Raw genomic sequence first — 17719 nt, 5'->3', positions numbered from 1 at the left:
AAAACTTCATTATCACTGTTACTGACAAAATAAAATGCTGGTTCAGGTTTCCATTTCAATAACAAGTTTAAATTTCAGGAATTTCCTTCAATTCAAACAAGAAAAATAAATCAGCAGATAACAGATACAGCAACATGTGCATCTTTCCATGGGGCTTTTTTCTGCTGTTTAAATTGTTTTGTTACTAACTGAAGTCTATTTCTGACACCAGATGTGATCCATAAATTCAGTTCCAGAGGATTAAGAACAAAAAAAGTGAAGAACCCCACAATTTTTTCCATTTTTTTAATAGAGAAAAATGAAAACTTATTACCTCAGGAGAAGGCAGTCGTGTCATATCTACCTCACCATTAAGTGGTGAAGAAAGAAGTTTGTCACCTAGAATACTTTTCAAGCAGAATGCCATCACTTCCTGCTGTTTAGGGCTGCAGTGGTTCTCCAAAGACAGTACAAGTGGATAGGCAGATGACTGGAAACATAATTTTGGGATTTTAGTATTAATAAATAAAAATGAGAATAATTGCTTTTCCAAAATATCTTACAAAAGTCCCCTTGGCAATCTGTATTTACCTTCATTTTCAAAGCATGCAGAATATAGATCAGTTGTTTCAGGTTAGTAAGGCAATAGAAAAAGCTCACATTTGTGGAAAAGAGAAAGCACAATTGAAGAAGAAAAAAATGCACCTTCAGAAAGCTAAAGCAGAGCTGGACATAGGCAGAGGTGTAAAAAGAACTGCTTTGTTTTGGTTTTAAAAGGTAAAATCAAATTCTAAAATTAAAATTGACAACATAAAACAAGATTAAATGTCTTTTGCTTTTGTTTATGACAGATTTTTTGAAATGCTTTTCAAGCTGATAGTCTCCCCAAAGCTTTTTCAGAAATTATTACTTCTGCAAAGACAAGCTATGCATTTTTTAAAATTTTTAATAATACCATAAACATTTCTAGGGACAGTCTACACTTTACTCATCACAGTACTCAAGCAAGGGTAATTGAGTAAAAATTAAAAATAAAAGGTGAAAAGGGGAAATTGAGTAAAACCTAGATAATAACTCAAAAGAAACATATCCATTTAAACATACAAATAAATCTCAGAAGTTGACAGTAATAATGGTGGCTACCAAAACCATAGTCTGAATGAAATCTTTGCTCAGGCAGGACCTAAATTGTCAAGAAGGAAAACACCTTTCTATTTTTTCCTGTCTTCACATTTTGTCCCATGAGCTTTTGTTAAGAGAAGCAGAGTTCAGCTTGCATGGACAGCTGGTACCAACCATTACCTGTTGTGATTTTATCATCTCATTGGCACTTAAACTTGAGAAATAAAGTTTGCATTAGAATTAAGCACAATATGTTGTGTATTAGCGAGAATAGGAGAGTTATATCCAATGAGTTTTGAAAAACAATGGAATAAAATAATGGTTTTAATTTCACTTTTAAAATCAGATATTAATTAAATTGTATACAGAAAACTGAATAGAAAAAACACAGCTTTCATTAGCACTGAGAAGGCTAATAACACATATGTGTAAAAATCCACATAAATTTATGATCATGGATGTATAAATTCAGACACATAATGCTGGCCTTATTCTGAGATTTGTATTAATAGTCATACAGCACTTGCTTTGAGCAGGAGTTTTGCCAAAAGCCTATACAAAATCCTGAGACAGTGCCAAAAACTCTCCACATTTCAGTGCTTTTCCAGAGATAGGCAGAAGGAACCTTGCCCTGTGAGTCACCTGACCAAAAAATCAGTAACTGCTAACACTTATCAGGTCAACATTCAAAATAAAAAGAGAGGAAATGAAAAACAAAGTCTCAGACTCATCTATTATCTAAAATTATTGTCTATTTCATAAAGTCACATATAGGATATAAGACAGACTGATAGCAGTAGAAGAATAAGTGACACAAAAACCGTTAAAAGATATAAAAAGGGAGAAAATGTCAGACCAATTCTGAAGTAGCTCTTCAATCCTTGTTTAAATGATCTGAGGTGAGAATTACACCCAAGAAGCTGAGCAAGATCACCTGAATCCTTTGCACTGTTTGGTGTATATTCATTATCAGGAAAAATTATTATGATTCCTTTAAAAGTTTTTAAAATACATTAAGAACAAATAGCACACTTGCTCTGTAATTAATTTTAACAATGCCCATTGCCACATGCTCTGTTTCATATTTTTTTACCCTGGATAATCTATAAGAGCCGTGTCCCTGGCTTAGTCAAAGCCACCATCCCAACTTATTTCTGCAGACATATATCTATACATACCATAAATGCATACTTGTCAATCACATGAATTACAGAACGAAATGGGATTTTGCTTGTTAAAGTGTGACCATGGTACACAATAGGTTCATTGTTGTGGCCATCCCAGCAGTCAATCTCCAGGCAACGACATCCTTTTAGGAGAGCACTTCAGAAGAACAAGAGAAATCATTTCACAGCCAAAAGAAAGATACCATACTTTTCTATACAAGTTGATGTATTTCTTTTTACAAGCACAGTGATCAATTACAGGAAAACCACCTCAGTTTCATCATAAATAAAAATAAACCCTACAAAATTTTACATATATGAGACACACATATTTTCTGTTGCTTATTCTAGGTGTGTTATGTAATAAACTTTCTTGGAGCACTAAAGAATATGGGATTACCTGAATTATCTTCCTTAAAATGAGGGTCAAAGATTTCAATAAAGGAATTTTGGAATAAAGACAAATTTTCACTTAAAACAGAAGAATAAATATTTTAAATGGTCTTTTGTGTTACTCTACCAAACTTGCTTGCAATTTTGAGAATGCCTGTATTTAAAGATCCATTGCACTTAGAGAATCAGGTTGCACTTTGTCTTTACATAAGTCAGTTCTCCCCAGCCCACATTTGTAAGAGGGAGTGCTAAAGTTTCCCAGGCGCCTTGACTTTCCTGCTTTAATTTTAATACGTTAGTGGCATCCCTTAAATTCTTAGGTTTCTAATATTTGACTTGCAACTAACTGAAACATTCCTTATAAACCCTTTCACTTAATTACCAATCTGTCTTTTACACGCTGCTTTTCACACATTAACAATATGTCAAATATGCCTCTAGCTGATTTTAGCATTTTCCTTACACAAATAATAGATAAAGAGGAAAAGAGAGGGGTCTATACCCTCTTTGCAATTACTTTCAGCAATGCAGCATTCACATAATGGAATTTAAAATACTGTTAATTATTCAGTACTGTTTCTGATAGTTGCAGGTCATTATAGAAAATTAAGAGAGCAACAAAAAAAAATTAGTTCAGATAGATGATGGTTCCAACTGCTTTCTCTTCACTAAAGCAGTACAAATAATAGGAATTCTAGACACAGCTCTTCCTAATTCTTAATATATCCTGCCCTCAGTGTTGCCTTTGTTGCACAATGCATTTCCATCTTCTCTGCCATCCTGGTCCTCCTCCTCCTCCTGGAGTCACACACTGTAGAGGTTCCTCCCCTGCTGCCTGCTTGAATGCCCACGTTTTGTGGTTTTTGTACTGCCCATGTGCACTGACCACAAATGTTCTTGACACAGATACACTCCAACACACATCCTCTATATTGAACAGATTAGAGCTTGCCCAGGATTTTTACCTTTCTTTCAGGGAGTTATTTATTTTTGCACAGTGTGTTGAGATTAAAAACTGATTTAATCATGTACTGTACACCATACTATAGATTTCATTTGCTGCAAGGTTGACTTTCTGAGATGTAAGTGAAAAAAATAAATTGTTTCCAGACTATGAACAGATGGTTTGGCAAATATATTGAAAAGGGTGCACATAAAATAAAAGACTACTCTCACATTTTCAACTTGTATCTTTGATGGCTTTGTCCCTTTTTGCCAAGTAGGAGTGTATGTGACTTAGCAGTCATTTCAAAAAAGCCAAAGAATATTTAAAACATTAAAAAACAGTGTCTAAATACCTGGTATATCCCCATAAATGACTGGGTCCCATTAGTTGGTCAGCTATCAAGTAGGTGTTGTGAGAAGATGAAATAAAATAGTCACACAATGGCTGGGTCATGTCTTGATAGACGCTCCTGTGCTGGCTTTTAAATATTGAACATTCGTCTGAGTTCATGTACCTTATAAATCCTTCAAATGACATCTGCCTTCTCTTCCTCACTGCACAAAAACAAAAGGAAAAACATCTCTGTCAGGAAGCCACTCTGATGGTTGTATCTATGTCCTTTCTGAAATTTTTAATACCCAATTCTGAACACTGCTGAAGGTTATACAGCACAACACTTTCCTGAAATTTTAAAGTTCATAACAAATGTATAAATAACTCAAAAATCAGATACATGTGACTCTGGAGCTGAATTGCTGGGGTTCAAACTTCTGAGAGGAAATAAATGTGTTTTGACACTTTTATTCTTCTATGGACAGCAGTAAGAAAAGTTTTCAGTAGTCTGGATTAAATATAAAGTAAAATATTTTTTATTTAATTTGGAAAGTAACATGACATGCCCTACAATGAGATAAGAGAATCTTCTTTTCCCTTTTAAGAGAACCAGGATTATTCTCTAAAAGTCAGTAAGAAATTCTCAATATAATCTTGCAGAAGCTGTGACTCCTAGCACCAAATATCTTCTCCAGGGGTGGAAAAAAATCAAATAAATATTGATCAAATCATGTTTAGAAATATTTGAAATAAAAATAGCATCTTAACAAAATAATTTACTGCCCACACAGATGAATTGCAAATCAAGCTTATTATACTACTGCATTTAAAACAAAATTAACTAATTGAGTCCATCCCAGTGATAGTCATCCCATTTGTTCTGCTTTTGACTGATTTAATGGCAAACAGAGCCATTACACTGCCAGCTATTGCTCCCAATGTCCTGTTTCAAATGCAGTCATTTTGCAAATGATATAATCTCAAAAGTCAGCTTTGCTTCAAAACATAGTTTGAATTAGTGAGGGATTTTGCCCAGTTCTTACTCTAAAATAACTTTATTGTCACCCTAGCAGGCCAGTAGTGAACAAGCAGTAAATAATCCAAGATTATTTTATGCTAACAATAACTTAGAAATCAATGTATACAAACTTGAGGACTGGAAATATCTGCAGGAAAACCCCCTTTTCTGCCCTAGTAACTCTTACTATAACTGTAAGTACCAGAATGCACAAGTTGGAATTGCTATTATCAATCTTTGGGGTGTAACAAAGTGAAAGTTTTACACCTGAATGAGAATTTACAGAAAATAATTATTTCTCTATTACACAGGTCTTTGAACTAGAAAACTTGCAATGTTTTACAATGATAAAGAAAAACAGAAGGCCATGCAGATATCAAACATACATTCACCGCACCACTGTAATTCCTACCAGAAGTCTTTCTGAAATTATTCTTCCACACTTCCACTGACCAAGGATCCACAGACAACCCAGTAAAACCATTTCAACAGCTAAATAATCTCATTTTCAGGAAATTTTCCCTAATTAGGAAACAGAAGTTTACCCTGAAACTTCCTTGCTGTCCAAAATATTTGTTCAGTTTGGTATTACTCCTCTCCTCTGTTTCCGCACTCTTTCACTGGTGAAAACTACTCTCACACTTCCCTCATTCCAGTGCTTTCCACAAAAACAAATCCAAGCCAGGGCATCTTTCTGTTTCAGATTTCTGATAATTTTCCTTTTTCCTCTCATAGGAGAAAACAGGATCCTATTTCTTCATGGGATGTCCTAACAAACTGCTACTCACATTTACCATCTTAGAAGAGTTTACATATTTATTATTTCCTCCGTTTTTTTTCTAGTAACTGACAGTGTCTAGTTGCTTGGATGTTCCCTTTCTAAAATAGATATTCCATTTGAACTTTTCCAGTCTTTCAATTCATCATTCATTTGCCCCCTATTTTCAAAAGTAACCTTTGACTTGTATTAGCCAAGCTTGTTACAGTCAATTTTCTAAGAACTTGGATTTGTCAACCTGTCTTCACTGACCTGATTACATAATTTAAGAAGGCCCTACCCTGTTTCATCCATAGTTTTGACTGAGATCTACTCAGATCAATAATATTACAGAGGAATTTCTTTGGTCTTTTAACTAAGAGATTTGCAGGATGACTTCCTGCCAACCTGATGACTCTTGAAAAGAGTATCCCATTTAGTATCTTAACTTTGGTTTATCCACATGCTTGTGTTATATTGTTCTATAGTTGTAACAATTGAATTAATTTTCTACTTTCTAGATCTTTAAAAATAATTTTGAATTTTTAAATGTTATTTAAAACATAATACGCTCATCCTGTATGCTTTGCCTATAATGAATACATGAACTGTCTGGATTTAATTTCTGATTAATTTATTTTTCATGCTCTGTCTATTTCTCTGAGCAATTACAAGTAGAGCTACTAACTATTTATATGTGTGTGCGAGCATTTTTTTGTTTTCTAATAATTCTTACCTTTACTGCATTTATTTATTAAATCAGTGAAAAATACTGGCTTTTCAAAGTCTTGTTTTTTTTCTGAATTATTTATTATGTTTTCCTGTCTGTTTTTGTCATTGACAAAAGTTAACTGCAATATTCTCAAGAGAAATTAATGTTTATGCAAATGTACTGATGAGCATAATCCCCCAAAAATGAACATCTAGCATTTTTTTGTTAGTCAATATAGACTTCAATAAAATATTCAGCTCATGTCTCCAATCAACAGACTAAAAATCTTTGTATCTTTAAAGAGCTTATTACAGGCCCTTACATTTCTGAGGAATAGCCCAGTCACACTATTTTCTGACCATTTACAGACATTTTCTGCTTCTCCATTAAAGGAAATGGGAATTCATCTCCATAACTATTCCACAGTGAAAGACTTTCATCAAGGCCTTACATTTCTCCCCCTGAGAAACCTCAGTCTTTTTCTCCATTAGGACCTTTTGGCAGTAGCTAGTGTGCACACACATATCCATTCCTTGTAGAAAGGGAAGGCAAGAAAAGATCTCTGTCTTCTCATTGCCTCTTTCTGTTCACAAAGTTCAATGATTTCTTCCTTGCCCTCCTCTTTTGGACAGTGTGGAATTCATTTTTTTAGCAATACTCTTTTATATTGTTTGGGTGGTTTTTTTTAATCTGATTTAAGAAAAAATTATTTTTCTCATTCCTCCTGTTAAGGTAAACTCCAGCTCTGCCATATATACAAATACTGTCACATCAGAGAGGAATTATGGATATAACCTGAGTATTTGAAAGACTCTGATTACATTATACATTATTTCCAGTGTTTATTACATTCTGCTTTCTTATTTATCTTGGAACTTCTTTGAAAGTATTTTTCTCCCTCTTTGGAAAGAAAAAAATTGGAAACTTTCATAAGATATTTGCTGTCCTGAAGGGCTGTAGGGTACCTACACTGAAGCAGAGAAAACAAGAAATCATTCTGCACTGGCCAGAGCCTCCTTCAAGACCTGTTTCCTCCTGGAGTGGAACATAGAGAGCAGTGTAGGTGTATCACTTGGTGAGAAATTGAGGTTTTAAAATTTTTAGTATGTTGTGGATAAAAGCAAAATGAAAGACACAGGGCGTCATCCTGAATTTCTTCTTCATGCTTCTTCTTCCTTCCTCTTTATGAGTTTAATTGGCATTTTGTAATTGCACAGAAAAGTCCACATTGGGGGCTCTTTGGGATCAGTTATTGAGTTAAAAAAGAAAATAATCCAGGTGTCAGCTCTTAATTGAATAGTTTAGTCTTAAAAGACCTTGTAACAAAAGATTGTAAGCCATTTTGTGCCTTCTAATGAAAACCTGCCAAACCCACAATAATAAGACTGTTTTACTAATAAAAATATTAAACACCTGATCCAAATATAAACTACCATCTCAAGTGCCTTCAATCCAAACCCAAAAAAACCAACACTGGAGGGACTGAGTACAACCTGCAGCGCTTCTGGACTGAAGCAGAGACTGGGGAGTGGGGAAGAAAAGAACCTGAACTGAATTTGAGGCTAGGAAATGGGGAGAAAGGTGTTTCCCATGGTTTTTTAAATGTATGTGTGTGCTTTTTGCTTCCTAGGAGTTGAATTAGTAATTAAATGTCTACATTACTTGGCCTCCAGAGATAGTAAAGTGGGTACAGATATATTTACTGGTAATTTTAGGGGGGAATTCATGAGAAAGACTTGCAGAGACCAGGGTGTTCCTCTGTTGTACTGGAAGGAGGAAGCTTTCAATCATTGTTAAAAGTCAGGCAGAAACATCATCAGATGGAATTTCATACTGTGAAATTTGACTACTTTACATCAGAATGAAACATTCATGCTCTAAGGGAGCAGTAAAGAGGGAAGTATTTCCCTGACTAAAGTAAAAATACAGTTATTCCTTAAAGTAAAAATACAGTTATTCCTTTTCTACTCTGAGTTTACATTCTAGGGAGGCTTTTTTCTACCTTACTTATACCTATAACTGGTTCATATTGGAATAAAGTATCTATCTGAACAGTTCAGTTCAGTTTCCTAAGGGCTTTTGTCTTATAATCACCTTATTTTGAAAATTTTCCCTGAGACTGGGTATTTACACACCCTTTCATCCATCTGAACTACTGTGTCTCACAAATCCAGCCACAGCCATTGTCATTGTTGAGATTTTAAAGTCATCTTTCTTGCTTCACATGATTTTTTATGAAATCTGTAGGACTTTGACAGAGATGTCTGCTTTGTTAAATTTGATTTACATTGGCCAATGGGATCAAATGTTCTCTTCTGCAAATTTCTGCTCTACATCCTGCTCTCTCACACACATACTCAAAAAAACCCAAGAAAACCCTCATGACTGTGTGTAGTAGAATAAACTGAAAATGGTATTCTGCTTCACAAACACATTCTGGATTACTCAAAGTCCTTATCTGACAGATGCACCAGGCTTATATTGTTATTTATGAAGCAAGCTGTTTTTTAAGACAGGACTGCATTTTTGCCCTGTTTTTGTATTGCCTAGCAGTAATATAGGCAGGAGTAGAGTCTTTGAGTGGCAGTACATTATAATTAATAATGGGATGCACCTTCTTATCCTCACTCTGCCTCTAATCCTATCCATGTAAATGAGAAGCATTTTTTTAAAAAAAGACATATATACCAAGCTAAGAAAATGCATTTAGTTGGCATTTTTTCTTTAACCTGATTTAATGAGTCAAGGCTTCTATTCAAAGCTAATAGTAGAATGGGCAGATAATGGGATGTTTGGGAAGAACAAAACTGAAATTTGGGTGTTAGTAAGACATAAATGTCAGGTGTGAATCACATCTTCATATTTTGTGATCAATTCCATAGAAATGGCTCTTTCTGCCAAAAATGCAAGCTTTTAGCATACACATGAAAAAATCCGTTAGTGTAGCATTTTGACATTAGGCATTTAAATTGTATAATAAAAATGAAAACGTAATTCCTTCCTGAAGTAGCTATAGTACCCACAGAGAGTAAATTCAGAGTTATCTGGCCCAATATATTTGGAAATATCTCTGCACAAATGTTAGGGATGCACTAAATGCCGTAAATGGATTTATTTAATTTATATGTAAAATGTAGTCATTGCTTTCATCTTAATTGTATTAATCTTGACATACCAGTGCTATCATATTGATGAGAGAATGGTCATTACTATTAGCAAAGCTGTGAATCAAGTGTCAAAACCTGCCCTTTTCCCTCTCTGTAAAGCAGAGGGCAAGGGTGACAGATGAGTCCAACAGACCATCCTGATGAAGAACGTTCTGTAGCAAATTCAGAATGACAGTTGCACAAAATGGTCTATCACAATACCATATGAATCATCTCCCACGTCAATCATAACTGCAACTTTTCAATAAATATGTCTGAGTGGGAGTTTGAATTCACTCAAAGATGCATGAACAATACAGAGATTATTTTGTTCAGCATTATTTCCAATTATGAGACAAACAAATTTATCACAGGTGAAGAAACAACCAAGAATTTGGCTCAGCATCTGAAATTTAAACCAGACATCAAATTAAACCTATAGAAACATCAGTTGATATTTACAAAGGTGTTTTCCAATAGACTGAAGATTTTTCATTGTTTAACTGTGTTACAGTTCTTGACTTTCCCATCAAAACAAGAGACACAAAATAAAAGGAACCTTTTAAACTGGTAACTTGTACAATTAGTAAACATTACTTCCTCTGAAAGAGTGGAATATGTTTAAAAATGTACAAATTTGAAAAGCAACCTCAAAGAGTAAGGGCATAAGGAGTCACGTGTTTTGCAGCTATTACTGGACAGTAAGTGTCTCTTAATGAAATACGAAATGTTCTTCTGTTTCTCATTGAAAAAGTGGCATTTTCCATTTTCTTCTTTCACAACAAGTCAGCATAGAAGACCTGGGTTTTTCATCCCAGAAGAAATATTTTCTCCTTGAGTTTGCTTTTCCTAACCAGTTATCAATTCCGCCCATTTTCAAAGGCTGGGAACCAAGGAAATGGAAGAATTAAACACATTCCACCACTGAATAAAATAACAGCTTCCTTTTCATAGCTCAGTGGTAAAATTTGCCACAAGCTGAAATCAGTGAAACTCAGCAGAAGTGTTACACTTCAAATTGGGGCATATTGAAATAGGTGAAGAACATGTCAGAGATTTATGAACCTCTCCTCATCTCAGAGTTCTAGAGAATCAGAAAGGGTGACCAGGCACCTCTGAAAATCTTACACAGTGCTTCTGCAAGGGAGTCAGAGGGACATCAAAGTCTTGTCTGAAGCCTTGCATTATCACTAAATGACTCAAGGGAGAGAAGACAGGGTAACGAGCAGACAGGAAGAATGGCAGATAAGAACTTTAAGAAAAACAAATTGGAAATGGTTTATAATGAGTTGAAGGACAGAATTTATAGAAGGACTGGAAAGAAAAGATTAAAAATGACAGAAAAAAGGAGAGAGCAGAGAAAGAAAGGCACCATGAAAATTAATTAAAACAAAGGAAGAAAAATAATTAATAGATGAAAAGTCATGCTTTAAAATAAATAAAGAGATGAGGTTTTGCAAAACCAAGTCATTGAGAGAAGCAAAATAAATCACAGCTAGATATCAAATAATTTAACTGTGCATACCTTCATCAATGGGTTCATACTTCAGAATAATTTCTAAGACAGTTGTTTCATTAGCTTCAGTTTGAAATTGTTCTTTTGCAAGAAATTTCAGGAGCTGGCCATCAGGTAGAATGTTGCCATCTATTGAGTAAGCCTTGAATAGTTCTTCAAATTCAGGTCTGTGTACAAGAGCTCGATAAATAGCTCTGAAGTCGTCCATGCTAATTATATCTCCTGAGTGTTTGTCAATGGTTTTCTGAGGAAAGAAGCAACCAAAAGATTTTTTTTTAAAAAATCAAAAAACAACATTCATATATGCAAAGTTATGCACCAAACATTTTTTTATAACTGACCATAGGAGTAAGAATCATAGAAGAATCCAACAGTGAATACAATCAGATTACATTCTTCAACTTTTAGATTATGCTTTGTGTGCTACAAATATTTTATATAAAGTAAAATGGACCATATGACATAATTAGCATCTAAATAAGCACAATAAATTTAGATTTAATGAATTTTAATATTAAAATATATTGTCGAAAATCTCTAAAATGCTATGCATTAAAACAAATGTGCAGCATAAAACTTATCAAGTGGAAAATATATTTAGTATAATACCTCTCCAACAGCTATTGACATCATATTGTAAATATTGTCAGTAAAATTTACATCAACCAGTAATCTTAAAAATGACATAAGGATGTCCAAATTATCAAGAGACAAGTCTTTTAACACTTCAAAGAAGAAACACTAATAAAAATTGAAGATGATATTTTATAATAACCTATGACATCATGTTCTGTTCTTAACAAGCCAGAATGTTTAACTTAGGTTAATCATTCACGCTTTCAGAATTCTTCAATTTAAGCTTGTTTTCATAGAGCTTACAAAATGTTATCATAGTAATTAATTTCAGTGTTTCAGTGTAAAAGCCAAAAGAAAAGTTAAAAGGGCAAAAGAATTTGAATAGAATTATAATTTTTACCATTTCTGCTTTTTGTGGTTTTCTCAGGTTTAACAATTCAAATTTTCCTTTAAAATTTTATACTCAAAATAAGTACCTGCATACAAAATATAAATGTTTGTAATATTTTAGCCTGAAATATTCTTAAAAGTTGCCAAATTAAGAGAAATCTGCTGACAAAATTGCTCACAAAAATTAAAAAAAAGGGCAATCTACTGCCTCAGTGATCATCACTGTAAATTGATGAAAATTCCTAATTGTTGGCTCCTTAAACAAAAAGTGCCAAAGAGGCCAAGTTCCAGCATCCAAAACGTGGCACTTACAATGGCTGGGTTGGCTTCCACCAAAGTGTCTATAAACAGGAAATTGCTTACTTGAGCTCTGGCTGCTCTTTGATCAAGATTTGGGATTACTGCTCAATTAGATTTATTTATATGGTTTTGAAGCCATAGTATAAAATTTAAAATTTAATGATCCACTGACAGTTCCTTCGTACTCAGTACAGTTCCTACTGTACTTCTGAATAAGTACAACGATAGGATTAAAAATATATTAGATAACTAAAACAAGTAGAAAATTAATTTCATGAGTTCTAGTGAAAACATCCTACAAATCAGTACTTCAGTATTTGCTTTGAGCTTGTGAAAGAGAATAATAATGATTTTTAACAGAAGTCACTAGCAAGAAAATATTTCTGTACTAATGCTAATTATTCACATTTCAGTATTGCTGAAAAATTCCCCAGCTAAGGTTGATATCTTCAATCCAATTTTTAATGTTCTTAACAATACAGCAAATTTGCTCATAACCATTAAGCAGGAAAAGAGAATACCAACTTATTTTGGAAATAAACAGTCTATCAGGACTTGGAAGATGTTCACTTAGTTGCTGGCACAAAGAGAAGCTGGGCAAAAAAATTAAAGTTTCTATTTTAGTTGCCTTTTGATGAAATACAGGCAATAATACTACATAAGAGAGCTCTAAAAATTAAAGTGATAAAATCATGTCACTATAAAAAGATATTCTTACAATTTTGGGGGTAGATTTTTGTCATTCCTATTTTTATTAATGCACATCAAATCTTTGCTGTTCAGAAAAAGAAGAGACAAAGAGTCTTGAGAGAAATTATATGAAAATTTATTATTCCTTAAAACCTAATTTTCATATTGCTCAAAAGAGTATTACAGTAAAACAAACTCAAAGAGAACAGACAAGAAAGAAAAGCAGATTATTCCTTTAAATTGGTTTTCTATAAAATGTATTTTGCTATGTGTAACCATTAGATTAACTGCTGGTGTGTAGTTAGTTACAATGATGTCAGTAAGATTCCCTTCCAGAATGCTTTGAATTTTTACATGTTATTACACTGATTAAATATTTGAGCCCCCCAAACTACTGGACACCTGTAAATCTTTCCCAAATAGCAAAGAACACCTACCAGTACAGCAATAAATAACTAGATCAGGCTATTGGGTATAATAGGTTATTAAACACAACTAGATCAGACTTGTTCTTTGCAGGTCACTTCCCTCAAATAATTCTTCTCACTCTCAAACTCCTGCCAGAAATCAAAGTAGGGGGAAGATAGAGGAAGCAGTGAGAAATATTTTTAAATTCTCAAGAACTTCTCCAGATTGGCAAATATCTCCTTGCAAGTTCAAAAACCACAGGAAGCCTCTCCAGCCAGGGTTGAACTCATGCTGCTGCTTCTACCTTGGCTTGACCACAATGAGAGGGGAAGACAGGGTGAGGAAAACTTAGCACCTTCCTTCTTATGACCTAAAAGTCTCTGACTTGCCATAGTTAATTCTCCTCTGCCAAATCAGGACAGAATCAGCCAGCTGGTTACAACATTCTTAAAAGAATCATGTATATAAATGTGTAAATAAATAAATAAACAAATATGTATTTCTATATATACACACACTTGTTTTCATTCCCTTAGGGAAACAGCATTACCAGACAGCTTTTTTGGGGGACAAAAATGAGGTAAAAGGAAAATCTTACATCTTTTGAGTCATTACAATAAGAACATGTATACATGTATACCCAGTATGTGCCAAGGCACACAGTTTTCTAGTATTTGCTCACTGGGATGTGGTACTTGTTGCATCCCCAGGACAAAGGAGGAATTGAGAATCTGACTCCATGTTCTTAGAAGGCTAATTTATTATTTTATGATATGATATGATATACTATACTAAAACTGTACTAAGAATAGAGAAAAAAATCGAAAGAAAAAGCTTAACAAAATACTAATTAAGAACTTGTGACTGCTACTAGAGTCCTGACGCAGCTAGATCATAGTTGGTCATTAAGTAAAAACAATTCACATGCTGGACAAACAATCTCCATACGGCATTCCAAAGCAGCAAAACAGGAGAAGCAATCAGACAATTCCCTGAAGCTTCTCAGCTTCTCAGGAGAAAAAATCCTGGCGAAGGGATTTTTCAGCAAATATGACAGTAACAGCGGCACAAGATCTGCTTGGCAGTAGTTTGCCTACACTAAATTAACTTATTAAGACCAGTTTCTAGCTGGATGGTGTAACCTTCATGGACATCTAAAACACTGCCATGTCTCAAGGCCAAATCCTTTCCCTGGGGTGCAATTCCCATCCATTTGGGTACACCTCTTAAATACTCCAGGAGAGATGTAGGGGAGAACAGAATGAATGTGTGCTGGATCTAAAGCCTGAGCAGCTCAGACAAGTCCATGTTGTCCTCCTGGCAAGAGGATTTTGAGGAAGTTGCTCTCATGGCTCTGCCCAGCAAACAGGCACATCTGGGTTCATTAGCTTGATCACAGAAAAAGCTGAATAGGATGAAACCAGAATGCTTCAAGTTATCTCAAGTGTGGTAATTTTACAAAAAACCTGGGAATCAAAATTGACGTGTGTTCCATCTGACACTAATCTGTTGTGGTGGAAAGACAGAGTTATGGGGATGTCAGTCTCTTCTCCGAGTACCAAGAAGTAGGACAAGCAGAAGTGGACTCAAGCTGTGCCAGGGATGGTTTACACTGGCTAGTAGGAAAAATTTCTTCACTGAAAGTGTTGTCAAGCATTGGAAGAGGCTGTCCAGGAAAATGTCTGAGTCACCATTCCTTTAAAGTATTTAAGAGACCTGTAGATGTGGTGTTTAGGGACAAGGTTTAGAGGTGGACTTTTCAATGTATTAATGGTTGGACTCAGTGATCTTAGAGGCATTTTCCAATCTAAAAGATTGTGATTCAAATACAAGCCCTGGGTTATCTATTTTACACAGAAATAAAAGACCTGGAGGAGGAAAAATCTTTGCTGATTTTGCACACCACTCTAGCACAAAATACATTTCCCAAAAAATTAACTTGAAAAAATTCAGCAAAGGTATGATGTGTGTAACTGAACTTCTGAGCTACTAATTGCTTAATGTACATACACCTTACCTTGAAAATATGTTTTAAATGATCTTCATCAAAATTTATTTGCATTTTTTCAAGAAGCCTAATGCAACCATCTAAATCAATATTCCCATTCTTGAAATCATTCTGAATGAGATTCCAAAACCACGTATGAGACGTGAAGTTAAGGAAGATTTTGGCCCATGAAATTGCCCATTAATGGGGGGATGAGGGGGAGAAGTTTCATTTTCTTACAGCTAAGAAAGTTGTGCTTTCCTTTTCTCATACTCTAGAACATCCTTATCTTCTGACCTGTGAGAATGCAGCAGGCCCTGAGGTGTGCAGGAAGAGATTTTTGCTCTGTCTTCAGAGACTTAGAGGGCAGTGACCAGAAGGGCTGAAGGGAGGGAGTGAAGATGATCAGGGGATGCTCAGGGTGCAGAAAGGGGTGCAGTGAGAGGAGAGAAATGTGGAGAGGGCAAGGGGACTCAGCAGCAGCAGGGAATGGTGGGAAATGCCAGGAAACACCAAGGAATGAGTGTCCCCAGCACTGTGCCCACCCAAACCTTATCAACCCGCCCTGGCTGATGGGACTGGCTGCCCCAGGCCATCCCTGCCACCCTCCTGTGTGCCCAGGCCACCTCCAGGCCTGAGGGGAAAGAAACACACCAGGGGGACCCAATGGCAGCTGTCACAGGCCAGGGAGGGGAGAGGAGGAGGAGAAGGCAGCAGAAAAAAAGGATATCTATTCTCATCCATGGTGGCTGTGCTCCAGCCCCCTCACAGCAATGCCATTACCAGCCCTTGCTCGGGCTCACAGTGGGCTCCTCATGCCCCCATGTCCTGTTGGAGTGCCATGGAACGTTCGCCCCTCCATCCTTCCAGTGTTGCTGCAGTGATGTCACAGACTGCAGGCGCCCAGCACAGGCCCCTTCCTGCCACTGCTCTAACACCATTGTGGGCCTTTTCCTTCCAGCACCAAATATGTCCCAGGCCCTGCCCTCATCCGCCATCTCCCACCCTCAGGATATCCCACACGCCAGCGCGGGCCGAGGCGGGAGCTGCCTGAGGCCGAGTAGGCCTTTGCGGCCAGCGGTGCCAACGTCCTCCTGGGGACTTTGGCCAGCTTGTCCCACGTGTCTCTGCTCTGCTGCGAGGTGACAAGCTGGTGAGGCAAGCGGTCACCACAACATCTTCCCCCAAAAAAACCAGGAGCACTGTGCTACCAACCCACTGCAGCAGCTTGAGGGAAAACCCTGGGCCTCAGGGAACCAGCCAACTCCATGGTTCAGCGTGATGGTGGATGTTGGGGAATGGTGAGAAACCACCCAAAGGGCTGGAAGGCCACCCCAAAGGGCTGGGAGACCACGTAAAATGGCTGTGAAGCCACTCCAAAGGGCTCTGAGGCCACCCCAAATGGCTGGGAGGCCATCCCATAGGGCTGGAAAGCCACCCCAAAGGGTTGCAAGGCCATCCAAGCTCCAAGTTCCCTGCAGGGAACTGCTGCGTCCTCAAAACCAGCCTGGGCAAGAGCAGCTGTCCATGTTGTCCTCCTGGCAAGAGGATTTTAAGGAAGTTGCTCTCATGGCTCTCATGTGCCTCATGCTTTGAGGCACACCAGTATCAGCCTTCAAATCATTTGGACAACCTTTGGAAATCAGGCTGGACTTCCACCCTTTCTCCATTTCCCACTCATTTTACATGGATTCTTCTCCAGGCAATCTGCTTCAAAGTTGCCAGCTTCCATGTAGCTGTCAGCAAGCCTGAGTGAGACTCTAAATGTGACAGACCAAAGGCAGTTTGCCACAGGTTTTATGAAACTTGTGAAAGCCGAGGACAACAAGTTTTGTATTGGTATTCTGGAAAACATTCAGGTTTTGTCAGAGGATATATGAGGGAAAAATCTGTCAAGGAATTCCCTGTTACTCACACTTTTATGGACTGGAATAAACTATGGAATGTTCAGCATCTGAACATCAAGGTCTCCAATGCTGAAGTGCTTCAATGCTTGCTGAAATACTATCTTTGATATGATGGCCTAAATAAAAAGCAGGGGGGAAAGACAAAATGGAGTTGTTTAATTGATTTATTTCTGGATCACTCAGGAGAGTACAGAGACTTCCATCAGTCAATCACCACTTCAAAAATAATTCAGGTCTGCAGTGACTGGAAATAATCTGCTGGAGTTTTTTTTTCCACTTTCTTCATGTACTTTTCAAGTGCTTTACCAGTAACAGTCAAAATGTCAAAGCAGCACAATGCTACAGGTGAGATAGTAAGCAAATTCTTATTTTC

At 36.5% G+C, this 17719-nt stretch overlaps 2 protein-coding genes across 2 annotated transcripts in view; one reads left to right on the top strand and one right to left on the bottom strand.

Moving 5' to 3' along the window:
- The window catches only part of PLCZ1 (phospholipase C zeta 1), a 45472-nt gene extending 29092 nt beyond the window's left edge, over nucleotides 1-16380 (bottom strand). The window contains exons 1-6 of the mRNA XM_058805169.1: nucleotides 16223-16380; nucleotides 15470-15587; nucleotides 11098-11332; nucleotides 3959-4160; nucleotides 2280-2424; nucleotides 314-469 (exon numbers count right to left, since the gene is read on the bottom strand). Coding sequence (XP_058661152.1) covers nucleotides 314-469; nucleotides 2280-2424; nucleotides 3959-4160; nucleotides 11098-11332; nucleotides 15470-15587; nucleotides 16223-16380 — 1014 coding nt within the window. The remainder of the gene's footprint in view (nucleotides 1-313; nucleotides 470-2279; nucleotides 2425-3958; nucleotides 4161-11097; nucleotides 11333-15469; nucleotides 15588-16222) is intronic.
- A 28-nt stretch (nucleotides 16381-16408) lies between these two features.
- On the top strand, nucleotides 16409-17453 carry CAPZA3 (capping actin protein of muscle Z-line subunit alpha 3). The gene is given in 5 exon segments (XM_058805168.1): nucleotides 16409-16417; nucleotides 16518-16597; nucleotides 16946-17185; nucleotides 17187-17335; nucleotides 17338-17453. Coding segments are annotated over 5 exon segments (594 nt in total).
- Nucleotides 17454-17719: the final 266 nt, after the last annotated feature.

Source organism: Ammospiza caudacuta, chromosome 5 (assembly GCF_027887145.1).
Source record: "Ammospiza caudacuta isolate bAmmCau1 chromosome 5, bAmmCau1.pri, whole genome shotgun sequence".
Taxonomy (NCBI): domain Eukaryota; kingdom Metazoa; phylum Chordata; class Aves; order Passeriformes; family Passerellidae; genus Ammospiza; species Ammospiza caudacuta.
Note: the sequence above shows the minus strand (reverse complement) of the source record. Positions and strands in the feature narration are given on the sequence as shown.